At 42.6% G+C, this 25405-nt stretch overlaps 1 protein-coding gene across 3 annotated transcripts in view; it reads left to right on the top strand.

The window, feature by feature from the left end:
* KCNC1 (potassium voltage-gated channel subfamily C member 1) overlaps positions 1–25405 on the top strand; it is a 77676-nt gene that overhangs the window by 47331 nt on the left and 4940 nt on the right. Inside the window, exons 2-3 of one of the 3 annotated variants that reach the window (XM_074230173.1) lie at positions 12158–13091; positions 23577–24198. In XM_074230173.1, coding sequence (XP_074086274.1) covers positions 12158–13091; positions 23577–23593 — 951 coding nt within the window. In that variant the 3' untranslated portion in view covers positions 23594–24198. Of the gene's footprint in view, positions 1–12157; positions 13092–19475; positions 24199–25405 lie in introns of those variants that run through there. The other 2 variants (XM_074230172.1, XM_074230171.1) reach the window with 2 other exon arrangements.

The following is a 25405-nucleotide window of genomic DNA, read 5'->3' as shown; positions in this document are numbered from 1 at the left end:
GAAGGGAGGGAGGAAGCAGAAAGAGAGCTAGAGACAGAAAGGATAGGGGATCAAATGGCAAATTGGGTCCTTGAATTCCAGGATGAGCTATATTTTGTTATATTTTATATACACAAGTTCTGTGTCCTCTGAAACTGGGAAGGATCTTCTCACACCTCCTATCCCCCGAGTTGTAGCACAAGCCTGGCAAGCAGGAGACACTCAGAAAATAGTTGGTTGGGCAATAATTTGGTTGCAATGAACTCTGTCCATGTCACTGGTATTGCCTCCTTCTCCTCCTTCCAGGATTAAGGGTAGGAATGGATTTCTTTTCATCAGAATTATAGTTTCCTGGATGAATGGATCAACATCATTCAATCTCTGTTGGGTCTGTCCATGCCTCTGGTCCCATTCCCTTTGGTCAGGGGGCATTATGTCCCTGATCCAGTGAAAGAATTCAGGTAGGACCCAAATTAGCCAGAACAGGAGGAAGAGGAAGAGGAAGAGGAAGAGGAGGAGTGTGTGTGTGTGTGTGTGTGTGTGTGTGTGTGTGTGTGTGTGGTGTATAGGGAGGTAAGTTATGTAGAGAGGGAGAGTGAGTGTGTATGGAGGTAAGAGAATGGCTATTGGGACAGAGAAGAAAACATGATGCTGTGCAAAATCTCTAATCTTGGAGATACGACACAGTTCAATTTTCGATTTTATAGCTTACTAGTTTCATGACCTTGGACAAGTCCATTTTCAAACAACCGAACTAGAGTCATGCAGAAGGAAAAGCACCTGAAGAAGGAGGGACCTGGATGCTTTTCTTTGCCAACCCAAGGACAGCACCCATAGCTAGCCAGGATATGTGTATAGAGTGGGGGTGGAGAGGGGAGTAAGGGAAGAGAGACTGTCAGGGATTTGTTAATGAAAATACCTAGACTATAAATAGCCTCCTGGTCAGACCAAAACAAATTGCCTGTGTTTGGACACACCTATGGTGGTCATTAGGAGACCTGGGTGAGGCCTTAATTCAGTTTCCCGGCACTAGATCAATTGTCAATTTATTTAGGCCAATTTGCCAGTTTACTTGCTCTGCCTCGAGTCCCACTGATTGTTTCACATAACACATATTTTCCCCATGGGCAGATTTAATTAGGCAGAAAAAGTTAACCTAATTCCTCAGGGGCTTGGACCCTACCCAGGGTTCACCAGGAGCATATAGAATTCACCCTAGACCATAAAGATCTAAGACCTAGCCCTGATTTCACAATACTATCACAACATCTTAGCACTAGCTCTACAGTTACAGACCTTACAGACAGTTCAACTTCCTTATTTTACAAAAGGGAAAACTGAGACCCTCAAGGAGAGTGGGCACATATCATAATTCCATACTGAATCAATAGTACAGCTGGGATTAGAACCTAGGCTTCTTCACTTTTAATTAAGGGTTACCTTCTTCAAATCATCCTGCCTATCCTTTGGTCAAAATGGCTGAGTTGGGGGGGGGAGAAATCACACACACATATAAAATAATTCATTTACAAATATATTACACATATACACATATATGCATATATAGACATATATGTGCATATATAGATACTTATATCTTTTTGTATATATGCACATAGACACATAGACACATACTCATATATTTTAATGCTGAAAGACTACAGAATTTCCTTAATGCAAACACATTTCCTACAGATGAGTGTAGCATAAATAATTCACCCATGCATATTGGTCATTCTAATAGAGAGTAAAATGCCTTTCTGATTTATGGTTTCCAAAGGGGGGGAAAGATAAAAATAACTAGCAATTTATAAAACATCTTCTTAAATCAACAGATCATTAGTAGGTTTGTCTCACTTTACAGCCAACAGTCTCACTGCCCTAGTTACCATGGGAACAAGATGCAACCTGCTGTCACTATGGCAACCAATTTCAAGAACACAATTGGTGGGGTTTTTCGCCATTTTCTCTGACTTGATTCCAAAGGGAAAAAAAAAAAAACATGCTCTAGGGTTCCCTGGAATGTGTATTTGCATTCATTTGTCTAGAAATCCATGTTATAGAGAGAGGGTCCTGTCTCATGCCTCTATGAGATTATCACAGGTATGTAAGGGCTTATCGTGTCTTCTCCTGACCTCCCCCATTGTAGGGAGACAAGGACAAGTTTTGAACCACCAGTACCCCGTGTCCAACCCATTAACTGGTGCTGCCCTTTACCATTCTCTTAGGTTCTCTGGGAGAGGAGGGGGAATTAACCTTCTTACTCTCCAGTACCGCTGGAGAATGATCTCTGCTCCTCCCGTGAACTCTGTATTCTCCAGTCAGAACACTCTCTCCATATCCTTGCTACTTAATTTCCTGATCTTTAGACCCTACTCTTCTCTTCCTCAGTGTCTTCAATCATAGTGCTAAGAGAAGGGAACCTTAGAGACCATCTAGTCTAATCCTCAGTGTCCAAATCACAGTTTTCTTCTACTTTACCTTTCTCTTTCTATCCCTCTTCAACATCTACATTAATTACATGGAAATTTAATCTCTGTAATGGATGATCTCTAAGGTTCCTAGTAGCTTTACATTTTCGATCTTATGAATATTCCAGAGAATTCTAATATAGCTCTCATCCTGGTATGAAACTTCTGCCCTTCACACATTTTCCCTTTTTTGTTGCCTCCAACCTTTATTAGAAGCTTCCCCACCTCCACCAAAGTAAGGGGAGGGTCTAAATATAATGCTGATAAAATCTTTCTTTAGTGAGTTAAGACCTGGGTTTAAAAAGCTTTATTCAGAATGAAGAAGTAATCACAAACTTTTGGCACAGCTGCACCTACAGAATTCAGAAAGGAGTTCTCAAAGACTTGACTGTCACTGATCTGGTGGATTGGTTATTTGATGCCCTGGGGACCTGAAACAGGTTGAGTGATTGGTTGGTTGATGTCCTTTGTTCTCCAAGAGGATCAAAATGGCATCATTATTTTAGAGTCAAGTTATAGTATATTTGATTGCAACTGATCAGACCAATATAAGCTCAAAAGGCAGGTCAGGCACAAATAAAGAACATTTGGGGGAGGATCTCTAAATTTCATAGCTTACTGCACATTCAGTTGTTTCTCTAGTCTGCCACTGGGTCATGAATAAGGTCCCTTGACTTGAAAGCCTGTGGATGCTTCATGGCATGCTGGGAACCCCTGGAGCCAAGGCTGCTGACTTGTAGCCAAGGAAGTTTCTGTGAATACTAATGTGCCACTGTTCTAGAGGTAAGTCCCACATCTGTGGCTGCAAAATTATATTCTGATTGCATTAATTTGTAGGAGATAATGAGCATCTCTTAACTTTATAGACCCCTAGACTGTCAGCACTTGAAAGGAGCTTGGGCATCCTTTAATTTAACACATTTCATGTATAAAGGGGAAAACTGAGCCCCACAAATGGTAATGGATTGCAGCAAAGTTACAGTCATCCATGAACACATTCCCTCCTATATCCAAGGGTAGCTCAAAAGTCAAGATGCCTGCTGAACCCAAAGAACTTCCCTCCCCAATTAAATCATTTCACATTCAACATATATTTATTAAGTGACTATTATTATATACAAGACATCCTACTAGGATCTGGCAATAGATGAAAAAGGCAGCCTCCTTGCCTTCAAGAAGTCTGCAATCAATTATTGTTGTTGCTAGGTGGATCAGGAAGAAAGGAGCCTGAATTCTGTCTCAGGAGTTGTAAATCATTGAGCCTCTTGACCTCAGTCTCTTCTTCTACAAAATGGGGGAGTAGTGCTTATCTCATGGGGTTGTCACAAGTATCAAATGAGCTAACCTATGTAAATTGATTTACAAACTTCTAAGTGTTATATGAATGTTGGTTGCTGTTACTGGCTCTGAGAAGACATTCTGGGTCCTAGAGAAAATGATCTCTATAAAATGGTGTGTATGTGTATTTAGATATGCTATTGTGTGTACATTTGTGTGTGGTATGTCTAATTCTCTATGGGAAGGTATGTTTACTGAGGTAAATAGTGACAAATGTGACTTGCTGTATGTGGTAGTGAAGAGGGTATTATTGATTTATTGGGCTAAGTACTGGATTTGGACTTGGAAGACCTGTGTAGAATTTGTGTTTTGCTATTTAGTTGTTCCAATATAGGTTTTTCAATCATTTGTGTGGTATGGACCCTCTTAGACATCTGGTGATACCTATGGACCACCTTTCAGAAGTTTAATTTTTAAATAAATTGAAGGAAATACTAAATTTATTTAGAGAGTAGTGAAAATAAAGATGCCATTTTTTCCACTGCCCCCCACCAATTCAAATTTATGGACCTCTTGAAATCTGTCCTGGGTTGTGATCTGCTGCCTTAGATTGAACTGGGCTTGGTTACTTAATTTCTGGTCTTTCTGCCTCTATCAAAGTTGAAGTTTCTTCCCTGTAAAATTGGGATCATTTTATTCTTCTTCCCCCCACCCCCCCCCCCCCCTGCTTAGACTGAGTTTTCTTAACTCTTTGCCCAGGCCTGAAATATAGGGACCATACACCAGTTGCCCTGGTTAGTTTACCACTCTTTGGGGAACCTGGAGGGCCCCTGCTTCTGGGGACTCAAATACTAAAGCTGAACTCAGTGTGGAACATATGACTGGGCAGAGTCCCATTACAGAAGGAACTCTGGAGTTCAAGAAATCCACCAGTCAAAACTTCCCTGATAACCTGAGAATGCAGGTATGCACTATCAAGCCATACCTGAACTAGGTGATTATTATGTTCTTTCCCAGGGATGGATGTCACATGTGTGTGGGGGGGGGTGGGGGGACAGCTAACTTTCTCCCTCTTGTCCTTCCAGGTAGATAAATAGAAATAGTCAACATTTCTCTAATGCTAAAAGTTTTCAATATATATTATATTATTATTTTAACCTAATGACAATCCTGCATCAACTAGGTGATGCCATGGATATAGTGCCAGGCCTGTAGTCAGGAAGGCCTGAGTTCAAATGTGACCTTAGATACTTACTCAGTTTACTCATCTGTAAAATGGACTGGAGAAAGAAATGGTAAACCATTCCAGTTTCTCTGCCAGGAAAACTCCAAGTGGGGCCATGATGAGTTGGACACGACTACATGACTGAACAACAAAACTGGGGGTAAACAGTATTGATGGCATTATCCTATATCATTCTTACAGGTAAGGAAATGGGTTGAGAGAACTTAAGTGGATGGATGATGGACACTTAGTTGGTAAATGCCAATGGTGGGATGTGAACTCAGCTGTTCCTGCTTCTTTTCCCAGCACTCCATCTAGCCCCAGTAGCATTTAATTGTTGCTGTGGATGGAATGCTGGTTCTGTAATTAGGAAGACCTGAGTTCAATTTCAACCTCAGACACTTACCTAAGCAGACACTTCATCTCTACCTGCCTCAGTTTCCTCAATGGAGATCGTAATACCACCTGCCTCACAGTGTTATGAGGAATGAATTGAGACTATCTTCATAAAGCCCTTTTACACAGTGCCAAGCTTGGTCATTGTAAATGGTGCATTAAATTGTTAGATAGTCCCTCCTTTCTTTATTACAATGTCATACTGCTTCCCAAAGGCCAGGTAGGAGTGAGAAAGGGCTAAGTCAGTCCTGACTTCATGAGTGTGAGAGTGCAGGATGACATCCCTAAGGCTCATCATAAAGATAGGAAATATGAGAGCAACAATGAATATTTTGGGTGGATCAGAGTGAACCTTATAAGTGAGCCCAGGACATCTTCTAGAAGGACAGCCATGCAAAAGAGAAGAAAATGGCATGGTTTTCCCTGATTTTCAACTTTCTCTTTAGCTTTTTAAAGGACAGGAATCACACTGCTGATGCCCAAGTCTTGCCCTTAACAGCAGTACACCCTCCAGGGGATTGACAGATGGGAGTTTCATCCATTTAAAAGTTGAGTTCAATTTCCCAGTCTTAACCCTATCTGGGAATAAGACATTTCACAGGAGCAAAATTTTCAAGGAATATGCATTTGATTAATATTCATTGATTTATAATGAATTGAATTAAATAGGATTGAATTAAGGAGCAAAATCTAAGTGGCACAATGAGTTAAAAAAAAAAGCTTGGACCTGTCAGAAAGACCTGAGTTCAATTTCACCTCAATACTCATTAGCTGTGTAATCCTGATCAAACTTCAGTTTCTTTAACTGTAAACTAGGAATAATAATAGTAGTAGTATCTACCTCCTAGGATTGTTTTGAAAATCAAATGAGAAAACATATTCACAAAATTTCGCAAATCTTAAAGTGCTATATAAAGGTTGGCTATTATTATTTCAACAGATGACTTTCCCTTTGGGCTGTCCTTGAATCTATAGAAGTCTAGGGGAACAGTTTCAGATGAATGTGTGATCTTGCTGCAAATTCTGCTGTAGTCATGCCTTACTAAACACACAAATGAGAGGATGCTTGGACATGTGAGTGAGTTGTTTTAGCCCATTTTAGAAAAAAAAATCCCACACTTATTTGGGGGAAAAAAACCAGTTTCCTAATTTAGGTGTGTTCCTCAAATAGAAAACGAACTCATCTGAGGAGGCAGTGTGTCCACTGGCACATGGGATTCTCATCCATGGTTTCTAGTTTAGATGGCTTTGAAAGATATTTTCTTGCATGGCTCATTCTCTCTCTTTAAAAATGTTGTCTTATTTTTGTTGATAAATTTTGTTTTTTCAGAACATTTATTCCTACATGTATACTTCCCCCTCTCATACCCAAAGATTAAAAAAAGAAAGGGGGTGAGTTAGCAGTTCAGCAAAATCTACAAACATTTTTACCCATGTCTTACAGTAAGTACAACATTCCACAAGTCCTCCCTTCCCTGCAACATTTGCAGGAAAGGGAGAGAGAAGACTGTTCTCATTTCCTTTCCAGGTCAAGTTTGATCATTGTAAATGGTTCAGTGAACCTTTAGATGTGTTTTCTGGTCTAAAGACTGTCATCCATGTTCTTACTACAGGAATTCTCAAACACAGTTGAACATGGAGGGTTCTGTTCCTGTTCTGGTTGGGTCCTTTGATATTTTGATGAATTCTGCCTCTAAGATGACCAATGGGGTTGCAACTGAAAAGTGATGATGGGTTGTTATTTGCATGATTCCAGTTTAAAAAAACCCAACAAACTTCTTTTCCCCTCAGCAGACTGTGTAAGTCTAAATTACTTCTGAAACTAGAGCTGAATGAGTTGGCTGGGACAAAACAGTTACTAGTCTAAAAAGATTCATTCAGTTCTTTGTAAGGATGCTTGGGTTCCTATGAACATCCCAGTCTCCCCAGTGCATGCACATGTGCCAGCTATTGAAGCCTTCAACCAGAGAGAGAGAGTAGACTTGAATATTTGGAACCATCAGATTCATTGCTGTGGCCTGGAGGTGTGTCAGAATTTATAAATTGCCCACTATGTACTAGGGACTAGATTAGATACTGGAGATATAAAGACTAAAAGGAAACAGACTCTGTACTTAAGGAGTTTCCAGTCTATGGAAATAACATATACATAAATAAATATTAATAGAGTAGATACAAGATAAAGCCAAGGTAGTTTGGAAGGGTGGACACCAGCAGTAAGGGGAGGGTGGCAATCAGGAAAGGCACAATATATAAAGTGGAGTTTGAACTGAGTCTTAAAGCAAGTAGTGACCTCTTCTAGAGAACATCCAGCATCCTAGACATGGAAAGGGGCCAGGGCAAAAGCAATACTAAAGCATCATTTTCCTCAGTCCTTAAACTGGGAAGGAAGGTTTCCACACTATATTTCACAGTCTCCCCAGATGCCTGCCTGCTTCATGATTTTTGCCTTAACACTGAGCCCAGATATAACCCAGTCCTCTTCAAACACCTTCAATGACTCCCCAATACACACAGGGCAAAAGATCTGAGTCCTCCCCTTATCAATCAAGTTTTTCCACAACTTCCCCCCAACTTGTCTTTCAAGTCTGCTCTCACATTAGGCTCTGTTCCAGTTCCACTAGATGACTCATCATTCCCTAAACACAGTGGAAACCAGCAGGTTGATCTTTTACAAAACTGACCCCGTTCTCAGTCAAGATGTAAGCATCCCCATGAGCCAACCTGCCATTTACTAAAGGAGTGTCCTCCAACAAACACAAGTCCTTTTTTTTTCCCTCTTAGCTCATCCATGTCTTTGCTCATAGTCTCCTAAGTCTAGAGGCAAAGAGGCCATCTAGTCCAATTCCCTCATTTTACAGATGAACAAACTGAATCTCAGAGATTAAGTGATTTGCCCAGTCATATAACTAGAGTCAGGATTTGAATCCAGGTCTTCTTGATGTCAAGTCCTTTATCATTTGACTTCTTTCACACTGAGCCCTAAACTTGAGATGTACCCCAGCTGATCCTTTGGTAGATATGTGAGCTTATCTAGGACGGTAATCCCTCTAGAAGTGCAGTCCCACCAATGTTCATCTTAGACAGCTCTTGCCTAATGTTTTCCCTCTCTGTCTCCTCCCTGCCTTAGGCCTTCTGTAACAATTATGGTGGGTTATCATAGAATCTGGGATCCAGAAGAGCCTGCGATGATGGTCCTCCTCTTTGTCTTCTCCCTGCTTAGTAGAAAGATCCAGAGAGAGGGAAGGAAAAAGACAAAGAGGCAAAGGAAGACAAAGTGAAAAGCAGGAGACTAAGAGATGAGCTACCTAGATGGGGATTTGTTTGGAGCTCAGGGCTGGAGAAAGCTGTACCTTAATGAGCAAAAAAGTTATTGGTACATAAATCATTCAAGCTTCCTCATATTCTCTTTCTTTAGAGGTTCCCAGTCTTCCCGGAAGTCAAGCTAATGGCTGATTCCAACTAATGGTTGATAATCATATCCTGTCCAAAACATCATGTCTTTACAGAAAGGATTCAAGAGCTCCCCAACACCAGCTTCTGTCAGAGGGATTACTGGCCTCCCAGGGGAGTCAGAATTCTTAAGGGGTGACCCACCTTCTTACCTCTCCTCTCTAACACAACTCTGAAGATGTGTTCATTAACCCTCAGGGAGCTGGAAGAAGATGATCAGAACTGAGCCACCTAGTTTTGCCTTGAGAGTTTGCCTTTTTTTTTGAGGTTGGGAGAATAGGTCAAAAATTTGCCCCTGATGTGAATTATCGCCATTACTACCCAAGCACCCAGGATGAAACCCTTGCCTCTGGTGAGGAGTGAATTTAGAGGAAGAACTCCTGTATCTGGAGTCAGAGCACCAACATTCCAATTTTGGTTTTGTCACTTAAAAGTATTATTCCCTTGGTCAAGTTACTCTTAATTTCCCTAGGCCTCAGTTCCATTTGTAAAACTGAAGGGGTGGGACTAAATGACCTCTTCGGCCTCTCTTAAATCTCTGGTCCTATATGTGATCTCAGTCCAAACCTATTTCTGCCCCCCATTACCTTTGTGACCTTGGTCAAATCACAGCTCTTCCTTGGGTCTCAATTACATCATCCATAAATTTGTGGAGTAGCTAGAACATCTCTTTTAACTTGTAAGTCCTTCAAATGCCTATGGCCCAATCATAACAGAATATCCTCTAAATCCACATGATTGAAGGAAGCATTTTTGATGCAGATGGGACTCGGGTAGATAGTGCTGTAAAGTGAGAAGATCAATGGAGACAGGAGGCATGGCTTCTTAGAGAGGAAGGTTGATAGAATAGAAAGAAAGCCAGACTTAGAATTATCAGAAGACCTAGTTCAAGTCCTCACTCAGGAAATTGGTGCCCTCTGAGTCTCAGTTTCCACATGTGTAAAATGGAATTAATAGCACTTGTGCTAATTACCATTTGGGGTTATTGTAAGGAAAGAGCTTCATAATCCTTCTAATGTCATAGGAAATGAGTCATCAGTAGTCTTGGTTTTGCTGCTTACTCTTTGTAATACTGGGTAAATCACCTCACTGATCAAGAAGTCACCTCCTTGAAAGCAAGGACATTTTCTTGGTTTCCTCCTTGTATCCCCACCACCTTGTGAGATGCTTTGTGCATTTCACATGCTCAATAAATGTTTACAGAATGTAAGAGCAGTTAGCCCTCTTTTCTTCCCCTGTTCTATGAGGGGGCTGAACTTCTAAGTCTGCTCCCAGCTCTATATCTTTGATCCATCTCAGGATCAGGGTCTCCTCCAGCTCTGATCTTCTAAGAGTCAATATTCTATATGCACAGGCCAGTTGCATTTGTAGCTGGGTTTTTTTTTTTTATCCACAAGGAGTTTTTCATCTACTGGCAGCCAGATGGTGCATTGGATAGAGCACTGGCCATGGTACTGGAAAGACCAGAGTTCAAATATTAGCCACAGACATTAACTAGCTGCATGACCCTGGGCAAGTCCCTTAACTTGCTTCAACCTCCATTTTCTCAACTGTAAAATGGGAATAATAATAGCATTCACCCTCCCCAAGGAATAAATGATAATACTGATGAAGTGCTTAGGCATTGCCGGGTACACAGTAGATACTTAATGTTGTTTGTTTATTTTTTTAAAGAAAAGGTTCTTTATTTCTTTTACTTACTCCACCCTGCTGTCACACCCACCCATCCAATTCCCCAGTCTTCCTAAGGACAGCTAAGAATGAATGTCTAAGATATTCCAACTGACCAAAACAAGAAAGAATATAGAATTTTTTGAATGTCCTATATCCAGCCTCATCAATTCGATTTGATTCATTAAGTTTATGAACAAACACTATGAGAATGTCTGGGGGTGCAAAAATAAAGTACAATATAGCACCTGTCCTCAAGGAGTTTACATTCTTCCAGAGTATCTTAGGTTCAACTGGGGAACATAACATAATGTGACATGATGTGACATAACATAGCATAACAAACATGACATGATATGACTTAGAAGATGATATAACAAAACAAGGATTGCATAACACAACATAACATAAAGCATAACAACATAACAATAAATATACCATGGCATAAATTAACTTAAAACAAACATAGTATAGCATAACACACAACATGGTATTAAACATTACATAACATAACATAACATAACTTTCTTCACCCTCTGCAGAGCATATCTGTTTTGATCACTGGAAATGGAGCTCAAGGAGTTTTTAGATGACAGGCCATAATTTCTCAAACACATAATTTGGGGATAAGGTGAAAAAGACCTAGCTTTCCCAGAATGAAGTACTTTATGCAGTCTAAAATAATGATGTGGACACCAGATGGAAAGTAGCATTCATCTGAATAGATTTGGGTTGAAAAAATGACCCCTGATGTCTCTTCAATCTCACTCCTAACATTTTTCTCCCCAGGTCTTCACTCAGAAGGTTGGCCCTGATTCCTCACTTACCAAGCTCAGGAAAAATCAGAACAGAATCCCAAATGATGAGGCCATTAGCCCTCTTCACAGTTCCCAAGGGCAGTTGGTCCAAAGTCCTCAGTTGGGTTTGTGAGGAGACAGTAGGAAGGGGAGAAATAAGGAGGAAACATTCCTTCCCAAGGACTCACACTGTATGCCATTTTTTTTGTTCTAAGAGAAGGATGAATTTGAAACACAAGAAAGGAGACAAAGATGGAGATGGAACAAAAATAGGAGGCAGAGAGGAATGTGAAGATTAAATAGCATAATTCTGCCATATCATGTCATTCCTTTTCTGGCTCCAGTCTAGGTCATAGGATCATAGATTTAAAGCTAAAAAGAACCTTAGAGGCTATCTAATCCAACTGTCTCATTTATAGATGAGGAACTGAGACCCAGGAAAGTAAAATAACTTCCCCAAGGTCACATAGGCCTTATAATAATTGGGGATCTCAACTTGGAGCAATAACTATATAAGTAGTAAACAGTAGAGGTAGAATGTAACACCTCCCCCATCCATATACTTTTTACCTCCCATAAACACCTCCTAAAGTAGAAAAACCTCACAAATTCCATCAATTAGCTAAAGCCTTCATTTATAAACCCCATCATAGTTCATTCTCCATATCTTTGTCTTTTCTCCCTTCTTTTCCTCTTCTTTTTTCCCTCATCTTTTTCTTCCCTTTCCTCCTCCCAGCTCACTTATATAATGTTGGTAGTACCAGGGCTCCTAGACGGAACCCTTCCTGAGTTTCCCAAATGTTATCCCCTAAGTTCTTTGGGTGTCCCCTCTGCTTTACCCACTCCCTCCCTCTGCACTAACCTGTCTTCTCTGTTCCTCTCTACAGTATGTGGCTTTTGCCTCCCTCTTCTTCATCCTGGTCTCCATCACCACCTTCTGCCTGGAGACCCATGAGCGATTTAACCCCATCGTGAACAAAACAGAAATTGAAGTTATTAGGAATGGCACCCAGGTGCGCTACTACCGGGAGGCAGAGACTGAGGCCTTCCTGACCTACATCGAGGGGGTCTGCGTGGTCTGGTTCACCTTTGAGTTCCTCATGCGAATTGTCTTCTGCCCCAACAAGGTGGAGTTTATTAAGAATTCACTGAACATCATCGACTTTGTGGCCATCCTTCCTTTCTACCTGGAGGTTGGACTCAGTGGCCTGTCTTCCAAAGCTGCCAAGGATGTCTTGGGCTTTTTGAGAGTGGTCCGGTTCGTGCGTATCCTGAGAATTTTCAAGTTGACCCGCCATTTTGTAGGTTTGCGGGTCCTGGGGCACACCCTCCGTGCCAGCACCAATGAATTCTTGCTGCTCATCATTTTCCTGGCCTTGGGTGTCTTAATCTTCGCCACAATGATCTACTATGCTGAGAGGATAGGTGCTAAACCCAATGATCCCAGCGCCAGTGAGCACACGCACTTTAAGAACATCCCCATCGGCTTCTGGTGGGCGGTGGTCACCATGACGACACTGGGCTACGGAGACATGTACCCGCAGACTTGGTCAGGCATGCTAGTAGGGGCGCTGTGTGCGCTCGCAGGGGTACTGACCATTGCCATGCCCGTGCCCGTCATCGTGAACAATTTCGGAATGTACTATTCCTTAGCTATGGCTAAGCAGAAGCTACCAAAGAAAAAAAAGAAACACATTCCGAGACCACCGCAGCTGGGATCCCCCAATTATTGTAAATCTGTCGTAAACTCTCCACATCACAGTACTCAGAGTGACACATGTCCGCTGGCCCAGGAAGAGATTTTAGAAATTAACAGAGCAGGTAGGAAGCCTCTCAGAGGAATGTCAATCTGACCTTTCACTTCCATCCCTTGTAGAGATCTGAGATCCAGTCAGACTGCTTTCTTAGCATCATGGGTAGCCCAGGGATCTGTTAGCATCCCATGGTCCCACACAGAATCCTGATATGTGGAGCCTGGGTGGGGGGCTGGGAAAGGCTGAGCATCCAAATGGAGAAGGAGAGAGTCAGCGGGAAGGGTCTTACCCTGATGGTTCCTGGGTAAGGCACCTGACACTTGACACAGGTTCATGCTGTTCTGAAGAGAAAAAAAATATGTTGCCTCGAGGAAGACTCGCAGGCACCCACAGCCTTGGAGCTGGACTATCTTAGTGGGCAGAGCCCCAACAGAGGCTGCCCTTGAGAGCCATGGGCTGAGGGTAGGTCTCTGACCAGGTCATGGGCCCATCTGATGGAAGGGGTGGGAAGAGGGTTGGCTTTTCAGAAAAAGAAGAGGACTTTGGTTCGAGTTTTCTTTGACTCTTTTCCACCTAGGGTCACCACCCCCTCCTTTCCCCATAGCAGCTTAGAGGACAGAAATCATGCACGACACAACTCTTAGGAAGGGCAGGGTAGGGCAGGCCAGGGCCCAGAATGCTCGGGGGCATGGTCCCACCACCTGCCTGCTGCCTGCTGAGTAGAACTAATGCCCCCCAAGCCCCCATCCTTCCTCCTCAGAGGGCTTCCCCTGGCTGTAACATGCATACTCCATAGCATGCAGATGCCCCATCCCGTACTGCCACACTAGGCTATGTTCAGCATTCGTAGCTATGAGCTTTCAGGCACCACAGTAGCTTTCTCCATGTCTGCTTCTCTCCAGGGTTTGGGTTGAGTGGTCCATCCAGAGTTTTGTAGCAGCTTCCTGATGCAAAAGGCTGCTAGATCAAGAATAGAATGGGTGATAGCAGGAGCAGCCAGGCTTAGATGCAACTGCTGTGGGTAACAGCCTTGTGGGGGAGGGGTGGGCAGAGGTGGGGGTTGGGACAAGGAAGGGGTTTCCTCCCAGCTGGGATTGACCACAGCAATAGGATCAACCCAACCAGTGAACAATCCGTTTCATGTGAATTCCGCATTGGGGGAACAATACTAGTCACTGAGGGATATATTCTAGTATTCCAGGGCTAGTGGTCATCATGGGACTCTCTCAGTTTTATGAGAATCCACAAATAGCACATAAAATTATGGGGCTCTGATCTGAATTGAAGATTCAAACCCCATAATCTACCTCTACCCATGGACTAGCATTGATGTATTTTGTAGACACAGTGGTTTTCAAAGTCAATGGCATTATTGAAAAGGATGCAGGCAATGAATCACTGGGCAGGTGGATTTGGCTAAAGTCAAACCATTGAACATGCAGAGTTTAGCTTAATGAGTAAAAGTCCCATCCCAGACCACCCCTCCCCATTTCTTGCTCAACTGGGGGGTCAGACAGGCAGATAGATCATCTGCCTGGAAGTGGTGGGGATTTCTGAGCTCTGGATTCATTTTTCTACCACTCCCACCTTCCTATGGAGGTTGTTCTCATGGGTTCTGCAAATGCTTCCACTGCAAACCCAGTCCTGGGTGCCAATGCTCCCTCTCACTCTTCACTCCCTTGCTGGCATACTCACTCCATGCTACTCTCATGCACGAGTTAAGCCAGGAGAAGAAAATAAAGGATTCTGCTTCATCCTTTTCCCATATCAGCTTATGGCCCAGGGAAAGCAGGAGAGAGAGATCATTAGTCAGCTGCTAGAAGAGTTATACAGTACCCACTTCAGCTGGGGTACCCTTCTAATATAGTAGATCCCCACATCCCTTCCAGCTGGTAAAACCCCTTCTCTTGGTCAGTGATACTGGCCTTGACTCCCAGGTGAGTTTTCTTGCTTAAAACTTCACCCCAAGGAGACTAGGGAGAGATATTAGAACAGGATTGTAAGGAGTACTGGATACCAAAAGAGCTTCTCTGCTGGGTGAGAGAGACCCCATTTGATCCCTCACCTTTCTGAAATCTTGCAGAGCCAGAAATTCTAAGAGCAGGGCTGGAGGGACAGCAGGGATAGGGGCTTCAGAAGATAAGGGGAATGGCTAGGACAAAATGTCTATGAAAGATACAGATTTGAACTACATCATCTCATTGGGGAATCACAGAACCATAGAAATATCAGAGCTGGAAGGGACTTCAGAAATCATTTAATCCAATCTGTTCCACTTTCATCTGAGTGACCATAGAGCCTCTGCTTGAAGACCTTCAGTGATGGGGAACTCACTACTCACTGAGGCAACCCATTCTTATTTTGGGACAACTCTCATTGTTAGGTGTTTTCTCTTCATGTCAGGTAGAAATCTAGCTAAATGAACATTGCTTAAATTAGCCAAATGTAGCATAGCAACACCATTACCTGCTGAAGTAGGACAAATGACCAATTCCTATTTTTTTTCTTTAAAGGTAAGATCATATCTTTTGTCAGATGCATCTATTAGCATCCCAATGAAGGTTTCTATTAACTGGTGTATTTAATTGCAAAGGACAAGGAGACCAGAGATCACATTTCCTTACATGCATATTGGAATCAGAAAGGACTTTAAATGATATTAGCTAATTATGAAATACAATCACCATATTTAGTGACTTCATAATCCGTAAGCATTTAGTGTACATTAATCTGCTTCCTTTCCTGAAATGTCTCTCCATTACAAAAGAAACCATATTGCCTTTTAGGATGCTAGTTTCTTAGTGCCAATCTAGTGAACCCAGCCTTGACCTTGGATTTTCCTTTTCTGTCTCTCCCATAATTACCACCTCTCTAAATCCCAGCTCAAAACCACCAGATCCTTTTGACCCTTTTTGGTCCCACTTGACTTCCTTGCCTTGCCTATTCTTTAATTACCTTTAACTCCGTTTGCTGCTTTTGCTTTTGCTGCCAAAATAAGCTGTCCAGTTTTGGCATCCACTCACAATCACTCCTCTTCCTTCTGCCACTACTGACTCCAGGGCATAAAAAAGAATTTCTGGATCTTACAAGTATAGAGGCAATGTGGTAGAGAGAAAGAGAACAAAACTCAGATCAGAAAATCCTGAGATCGAATTTAGTCAGTGATACGTACTGGTTGTAGGACCCTGGTCAGGCATCCAACCTCTCACTGCTGTAGCAAACTCTCTAAGACCATATAACTAGAAGCAAGGAGCCAACCTGCATCAATAGAGGTAGTTATTTCTTCTATACCAATGGCATCACAGGTTCAGTCACTATCCCTATTCCAATTCAGAAGAAGAAAGAGAACTTACAATTTCAGAAACATCATAGATAATTAGATAATTAGATCTCATATATCCATTTATCCACAAATATCTATATACAGTTCAATCAAAGATAGGTATTTAAACTTTCTAAGCTAAACTCCAACTAAAATCCCATAGCTCAGTTTTCATTATCTTCCCTAGTCTAGGAAGGCCTGTCTTAATATCCTACTTCTTTGCCTCCCATTTTCTGCATCAAAATACAGTGATTTGGGATTTTCTGGCCCATGTTTATTCACACAACCCTAACTTCAGGTTCACGTTCAAAAAGCTTATCAGGAAACCTGATTAGTGGTTGACTTTTCGTATCCTGACCCTTTTCCTATACAATCTCTTAGTTTGTTTCTTGTCTTTCCAAAGGAATAAGGGAACAGAAAGAGCAGAAAAATTTTTCCATCTCCTACAAAGCAAAATGTTTTGAATTGATACCCATTTTTCTCTCAACGTTCATAAAAGTCAGTTATTATAGATTTCATAATCAGAAAAGGGTCAAGTGTGAGATCCAGAATAAAAGGAGGGTTTGAACTGGAAGTCTTTAGTTTTCAGGACTGGGGAGGTTAGAGCTAATGGAACAGTGTCTACAAGGAAAGGAGAGTGTCCAAACTGGAGGCAAAGGGATATAGAGACAGATTCAGGATAAACCTGAAGGGACAGCAGTTCTAGGAGCAGAATAGAGTCGAGGCTGGAAGGATAGGGATTCCAGGGAGCAGAGAATAGAGGAGAATGGAAATATAGCATCTTCTTAAGCAAAGGAGTCAGAGTTGGTGCAACAGAAATTCTAGAGAAGGAGATTCTAAATTTTTTTTTTTGTCATGGGACCTTTTGGTATTCTGGTAAAGCCTAGGGACTATTTTACAGAACAATGTTTTTAAATGCATAAAATAAAATACAATTTCAAAGGAAACTAATTATAAAGAAACAAAGTTACCAAAATATTAAAAAAAAAACCAAGTTCACAGATCACAGAGTAAGAATCCTTGCCGTGGGAGAATAGAGGGTATCCAATCTTAGAGGTATAACATCTTCTTTAAGAGAAGAGAGTTAGGGCTGAAGGTAAAAGATCTCAGGGAAAAGCAAAAGTACAGCATTTCCAGGGATGGAAGAGGGTCTTTGGGTAAGCAAGAAGGACAGGATCTCAAAGGAGAAAGGAAAGACGGGATTCAAGGAAAAAGCCCAAGGGATAAACTAAGTCAAGGGTGATTGAATAGGGTTTCCTGAGGGATCAGACTAGAAGAATGGAGCCCTTGGTCACAATTTCAAGAAATCTAAGCATATTTAGAAGGGGAATCAAGAAAAAATCCTCCTGGAACATTTTCTGAACAGATCCAAGGACCCTTTCCATTGGCACAATGTATTTCTATTTTACTAATTTTTAATCCTTTGATTAGTTCTAACCCTAGTTTACAGCCTTGGTCTCCTTGGCTCCTGGATCTGCTTGGCCTTTGGGGTTCAGTGATTTACTATCCTGAAATCCCATATTATTTTTCTCTCCTCTTCATCTCTGGTCACCATTAATTCACTGTCTTGTTTTAATATTACCTTCATTCCTTCCCCTTTTTCCTCCCTGCTGCCATACTTCTTCAGGTTAGATCATTAAGAATACTACTCATCCCTAGCCTGGGGGCCATCTAAACCTCCTGACATAACCTTTAACATTCTTCAGGGCCTAACTCACCCTTTCTGGTTATCCAGTGAGAAAGCATATGTTCAAGTGTATGGCTCCTTTCCTTGTCTCCCTGAGAATGTTGCCTTCTACCCAGAGAAAATTTAAAATGGGTCCAGAACTCATTTGTTCACTCTACAATGCATACCTCACAGAGTTTTTGTGATGGGCATACCATATATCAAATATTTAAGCACAATATACCATTATTATAATCATCATCATCATCTGTAGCCCACTCCCAACTAAACAGGGAGTCTCCTGTTTGAGTATTTGGTTTGTGACACCTTTATTCCTAAGTAATTGATTAGTTTATATAATATCACTCAGGTAAGTGAAATAAAGGGAAAAATTATCATATACCATTAAAGTTTTTCCCATCACCTAAAATAATTCTAGGGAAGAAATTAAACTTGAGACACTCTTCATTTCTGGAATTCACAAAAAAAAAATAGTTTCCTTAAAGGCAATGCAAGTCTATTTTCACAGTGCCCAGAAAGTACCCTGAGACCTTCCACACATACACATACACACATGCCCACATACACCGTAGGGATATGAATTTTATTAAGAAATTCATGGTAGCCATACCAACCAAACTCGGGATGTTAATATCAGAATAGGGATTGTGATAAAGAAAACCTTCCCTAGGCAGATTGGGTATGGGATGCCAAGGAAGTCTTCTCAGTCCCCGGATGAGGTGAATAGAGGACAAAAGCAGAGCCTTAGCAGTATCACCAGCTCTCAGCCTGTTCTCCTTGCTCTTCCCATCGCCCTAGTTCCTAAACCATCTAGTCCCCAGAGTTCTGTGTCAAGGCTGAGCCAACACTGGCAGCAAGGGACTGACATCCCTTCTATCTCTCTTTTTGGAAGTATTAATTAGATTAGTACTCCTGAGGAATGGGAATAATCCCAACCCTTCTAACTAATAAAAGTATTATTCTTATAAGACATTCACATTCATTCACAGATGAACACATGCATGTTGCTTTCATGGTGTGCTTCCTACTCCAAATGGCAGAAGGCAACTTTCCTTTTTTCCTCCACAGTTCCCATGCTGGACAGTTCTCCACCGGGAGGGGAAAATTCCTAAGATGCCAGGTTCCCTGGCTAGTAAGATGCGTCAGTAGGTTGAAATTCCAATAATTATGGAGGAACTTGCCTAGAATTGAACCAGGAAGTAGAGGGGAAATCAACTTAATATGAAAATATTGGCCCCATAGAATTCACAAAATGGCAAATCTCTGTGTCCTTAGGCAAATCACTCCTCTCTGTGCCTCATCTATGTCCTCGCTTAATAGAATGAAAGGGTTGGACTAGATGATCTTTAAAGATCTTTCCTGCTCTGAATCTATGGTACTATAAGTCGATGATCTGATTATGGTGGGAACATTTCTTTTCCTCACCACACCTTCATTTGCAGGCGTAGCTGAGTGCGTCTCTACGTGGCTTCCCATCTGCTTTATTTCTGCTGCTTGCTGCTGTAGAAGGAGCTACAGTGAGGGGAGCAACTGAGGCACTGAGAAAAGGATTGAATGGGGAGTAGAATCAGGCAAAGGCAGCATCCTGGCCATGTAAGCGGGGAGGTGAGGTCCTTCCTTTTAGTCTTACTTTAGTAAGGACTGCAATGTTTTGATAGTCCAGACCAAGAAGTTTAGTGCAATGTAAAGTCAATGAGGAATTGAGTTCTAGGCTCAATTCTGACCAGATCTCACATGGTAAGAGGTATATCTGTTGGTAGCCCCCAGTGCAAGGGTGAGGGGGCAGGAACTCAGAACCTCTCCCTCTTCCTTGGTGGAGCTCAGTCCCAGGGCACCCCAACCAGGCTAGGTGAAGAAGGGTACCCAGACAGTTTGGTGACTGCCATTCCCAGGGAGAGGTCCTGCTTCTCTACAAAAAGCAAATTCCTTTCTTACCTCTACCCTCAATAATCTAACCCATTAATACCTCTTCCCTTCCCCCCCTCCACTCACACAACACACTTACAAAACAAAATAACTCACTCTGACCTGACCTGAAATTCAATCCCATTCTCCCTTAAGGCAAGCAGGACCGGCTGGGCATGAGCTATAGGCAGAGTAAGCCAGCACCCCCAAACCCATCTCACCCTGGGCCTGGGCCCAAATCTGTTTCTCCTTTTGTTCTTCCCATCTGTCAGTCTTCATGGGTCATGTCCGCTCTGGCTCCTCTGCGTGTCAGTTCAGTTCACTCTGGTGGTGTGCCTAATACAGTCTCTGTAGAGTGTGTTCACTGGGGATGATAGGGAAATCAAGGTTGACTGGGAGTTGACTCCAGCCTGGGGAACTCCTCCCAGTCCTTGGCTCTCAGCCTTTCCTTCTTCAGAGCTGCAGAAGGGGGCAGCACATCTGGTTCCTCTAAGGATGAGCTCAAAGAAAGGAGTTCCAAGAGAACCACCCAAACCCAAAGGAGTCTGCCCACCTGCCCTGACACAAGTCTTTAGTAGAAATTGGGTTCTGCCATGGGGCAGGTGGGTATGGTCAACTGAGTGGGGTCCATGGGCCACAGGCTCACCCTGATATTCTGCGAAAGTCTTTTTTGGGGGACATCATTTTCTGAAGGGACTCTGGTCAGCCAAGCGGTGAGTACAGGCTCTGAGGTAGGTTGGCTCCCCACTCCTGGACCAAAGGGTTCTCATGGTGCAATCAATCAATGGGGTCAGCGGGGAAGCCCTGAGCCACTATGATGAATCAGCAGACCCCTGGGGAGAGGAACTTCAACAGGAGTCTTTCCATGTGGGACCAGCTGCTGGTTGGCAGAGTGGAGGGCATCAAATTGCAGCTGGGCAAGATGGAAAGCCTGGGGGGAAGAGCACAGGAAGCCCAGACTAGCTAAATTTGATTGGCTTTTTAGGACCAGGAATAAATGTTTTTATGTTGTTCACATTTTTTCTCTCTCTCACTAACTCTCTCTCTCTCTCTCTCTCTCTCTCTCTCTCTCTCTCTCTCTCTCTCTCCCTCTCTCTCTACATTTTGTTGACATTTACTTGTTGGTTTTTGTACATTGCTCATAATTTGTGTATGTTACAGGCGGTCCCATTTTATTCTGTGATGTTTTTCTTCCAAAATCTATCAGCTTGAGCTCCAAATTGGCCACTCATGGAGATTCCAAAACAAATCACATGGAAATTTCTATTTTCCTCCCAAATTCATGAATTCATATGCCCACTGAGGGGGGGGACCTTTACTTGATACCAGGTATTGATGGAAAAAGTAAGTGGTTCTTGGGACAGATCATCTGCATGGAGAATCAGGACTTCCCCCCATGGCCTACATCAACACTGGCCCTCCCAGTTGTGCTTGTTGCTCCAAAGTTTTTTTTTTAAAAAAATGATTCTTCCTATGGAAGCTCATTTCAGACCATTTCAAAGCCTGGAAACCATCTCTTTAAAACTTCACCCATATAACCATTTCATAGTTTCTGGTCCCTGGTTTCCTGTGTTCTGTTGGGGGTTGGGGTGTCCCTAATCTATGATTCCTATAGTCCCTCTGAAGTTCCCCCATGGGCTCTGTGTCTGAAAGAACTCAAAGAATCAACTCAGACCCAAGTCCACCCCAAGAAGAAACTGTACTGAACTGCTCAGCAGAATCTTTGGTACAGCTAAGATGGCTCTCTTAGATTGAAACATCATGGTATGTTCACAGCCCTGTGAGTCTACCTACCCCTTTTTCTAAAGTTCTCTATGTCATGCTTGGGACTAGGGAGAGAGCAGTGGTCCTTCTCCCTCCTCCAACTGACACAAATCAAGGTGATTTGCTTGTCAAGCATCATCCTCCCAAAGGACGCTTCAGGGATCATTTGGGTTCATTCTCACTCTTCATGGTCACTCCTCGGAACCTGTTTGTCAACTTGTTAGCTGCCGCTAAATGAGGTCTCATTTATAATGACTACTCCTCTAGTCCAACTCATTTCCTCACCCCTTGTTCTATCTTTAGCCACCCAAAGCCCCAGCCACCTATGGAAGAATCCTGTTTAATAATCTGACAACCAGCACAAGAGATCCTGGTCTGACTAACCAGTTAGGCTCTATTTCCCCAGTGGAGTGCAGGGATGAGTGTGTTTTAATGCCAACGTTCTGAGAAAGGGATTGGAAGTTTGCCTTGAAGTTTTAGGGGCTAAGAGGTGAACATGCTAGCTATTACTTCACAGTCCTCTTTCCTAGAGCCCAAGAAAGGTCATTTGAGTGACGAGAGGGTTCCTCTAGGGTTCCTTCTCTGTCAGGGACAGAGACTGACGACCTAGGGGTTTGAATGGCCTGGTAATAAGAGGACTGTTGACATGGGCCTGATTGTTAAGATGCAGAGATTCTGATGCTGTAACTGGTACCTTACTTGAAAACTGGGGCCAGGAGCAAGGATTCTGATTCCATATCCTCCATCTTCTATGAGTATTTCAGGCCAGAACCACATAAAGAATAAGCATGGAGAAAGCTGAGTATTTGAGGGACATTGGGAGCTCTCTATGGCCAAATTATAGAATGAGAGGAATACTAGTTCTGCTATAGGAATGGCTATGCATTCCTGGTATAACCTCTCATATCCCTATGTATTCCTTATATGTGGAGTAGGGTTAAGAACCTGGGAAGTATGTAGTAATAAGGTTCTGGGAATATTCCCTATAGAGAAGAACCTTGCTTTCTCTCAGAAATGACCATAATCTTGGGTTCCAGAACAGCCTCCTGCAGGAACCAGATGGTATATGACCAGAAAATCAGATCAAGGGCCCGTGTCCCTCTAAATCCAATAATCATTCCCATAAGCGACAGAGTACTATAGTAGATGTACCAGCCTTGGAATCAGGAAGATCTGAGTTCAAACCCCCACCTCAGATACTTACTATCTATGGGACCCTAGAAAAGTTTTTCTGTGTCTCAATTTCCTCATCTGTAAAGTGAGGTTGCTGAACACAATAGCTTCTAAGTTTCCTTCTAGAGCTAAATCTGGAATCCTGTAGGGTACCTAGGAAAGACAGCAGGAGGAGAGAGTAAACTAGTTTGCACAGAATCTGTGGGAACATTTTGGGATCTGCTCCTGGTGTTGCTGGTTTGAAGGTCTTCACTCCATAAAGTGTGGATTCATAAGAAAATTCATTCCTCGGTGCATAGGAAAAAAAGACCTATGTATCATATACTGGGGGCTTATTGTATATTCCTAGAGGATGTGAACTTCTGGAAGGAAACATCTACTTCTCCAATCTCTTCACCCCTCTTCAATGCCCATATATTCCCAACAAGATTGGACCAACCATCAAGGACATGTCCAAAAATATCCACCTCCCCATCCTGTCCAGTCTCCCTCCCTCCCCTTTTGGGGAAATCTAATAGGGCTACTTCCCTTGTCCATTCATCATCCTTCCCATAAAGACCATCGTATCTAAAATAAAGATTGAACCTTTCTCTTAGGGCAGCTATTAATCAGGGACTGAGATTAGCTCTCAGGGCAAATCCTTTCCCCTTTTCCCTTTCCCCTTTCCCACTTCTGAAACCGCACTTCTCATGCCACTCTAGGTTGGGGTAGGTTCTGACCCCTGGACAGAGGTGACCCCACAAGGAGAGCAGATCCACGTTGAGGAAGCCAGCAGCCAGAAGTCCATGCCAGCCTGTCACAGAAGGCCTGCAAGGTAGCTTAGTCTTCAAGGCAGACACAAGACTAGCCAAATCCAGGGTATGCCATAGGGCAAGGGCATGTCTGTGTGTGCACATGGGTGTGCATGCACGCTTGTGCACACATATGTAAGTGTGTGTGCTCACACTGCCAAGAGGAGAGATGCTATATCTCAGAAATACCCCAAGCACAGTACCATGTGATGTCAGAGTTACCTTGGTAACTGGGTCTCTCTTGTTCAGAGTAAATAGGGGTGTGGAACCCATGTGAAATTGTCAAGAAATGCACTGTAAGTGAAAAGCTTTAAGATCTTGTACAATAGATTTTTTTTTAATTTCCAAAATTATAATGGGATTTTTTGGATTTGCTTTATTAATAAATCTGATTGGTCCATTTCTATTTTGACTGACTGCCTCTTTGTAGTTAATACATGTGTGTACAGGAGGGAGTCCCTTCTGTGTGTATTGCCATGATATGGGCAAGGGAAGGGGTCCCTTTGGCGTGGACTTACGTAATGTGTGCAAATGAGGGGGTCCTTTCTCTGTGGTTTACATGATGTGTGCACAGAAGGGGATCCCTTCTCTGTGCGTGGTTACAGAATAGCACCAATTACCTGGGAAAATTTTATTAATCACTTTCCCTGCTAATTTTTAAGCAAAATATAAACTTGGCCCTCTTTTTTCCCCTCCCCCAAAAGGGACATACAGTTCAGGTGTGCAACCTTGAGGTAGTTTATATTAATGTTTTTCCTTCTGCCAAGCTTGGAGGCTGAGATTTTTTTTCCCAAAGCAGACCTTTCTTTCCTATCCAGACAAATAGTTCTTTTGAGGACCGAAAATGATGGAGAATAGACAAACACAACCCACTCAGTATTACCAGTGATCCTTGCCCATTTCTTTGGGACTTTTGACTGTGAAGTTGACTTTAAGTGGCAGGTATGACTGCTTTAGGGTTTAGCCCACAGAACCAAAACCAAGTAGTAGAACCTGAATAGCTATTTTAACTAATTACTGAAAGTCCAGCACATTTGAGTGGTAGTGGGTCCTTGGTAAGTTCCCAGTAGGGGTTTAGCCTGTCCAGAGGCAGGGACATCAACTATCTCTCTCTTCACCTTTTCCAACCTCAAATTCTCCTCCCTCTCTCCAAAACTAGGTGCCTCTTTTAAAAATCAGAATGGCTATCGAAGAAGGTAGCCAAGCTTGTAGTATATTCCAACAGGAGAAATCAAGCATACTAGTTCCTATTAATTCCCTGACCTAAGGCAAGGATTCTGTGCTCCCCTGTCCCAAGTCACCCTGAGTCTTGAAACTTGAGCTTCCCTCTGGCTCTGGGTAAATGAGGCAGGCTTTGAAGAACAAACTACATAGATATCCATGGAAACACAGGGTTGAAATTCATCTTCCTCTTTCTCTCAAGTCCATTGGCGGCTGTTTTGTTTTCCACACATACCATTCTGTGCTGGCCTCACAAGCACCATTCACAAAAGAAGACACAGAAAATGGATTTATTTTCTGAAATTCATGTTCTGTTGTCACAACCTCATTCATACATTATCCTCGTTCCTATTCAAAATATCCTGAGTGACAGAGGCCACTGGGAAGCATGGGCAGCCAGAGGAATAAAGAGTGGCCAATGAAACTGGGTCTGTTTGGGTGGAAGAGTAGATGAGGTGACTGGTTTGATATCTTTGGGGAAACAAAACAGACTGAGGGCCAGAGCTAATTTTGATAGA

Source organism: Macrotis lagotis, chromosome 3 (genome assembly GCF_037893015.1).
Source record: "Macrotis lagotis isolate mMagLag1 chromosome 3, bilby.v1.9.chrom.fasta, whole genome shotgun sequence".
Taxonomy (NCBI): domain Eukaryota; kingdom Metazoa; phylum Chordata; class Mammalia; order Peramelemorphia; family Peramelidae; genus Macrotis; species Macrotis lagotis.
This window is presented reverse-complemented; position numbering and strand designations above follow the sequence as displayed.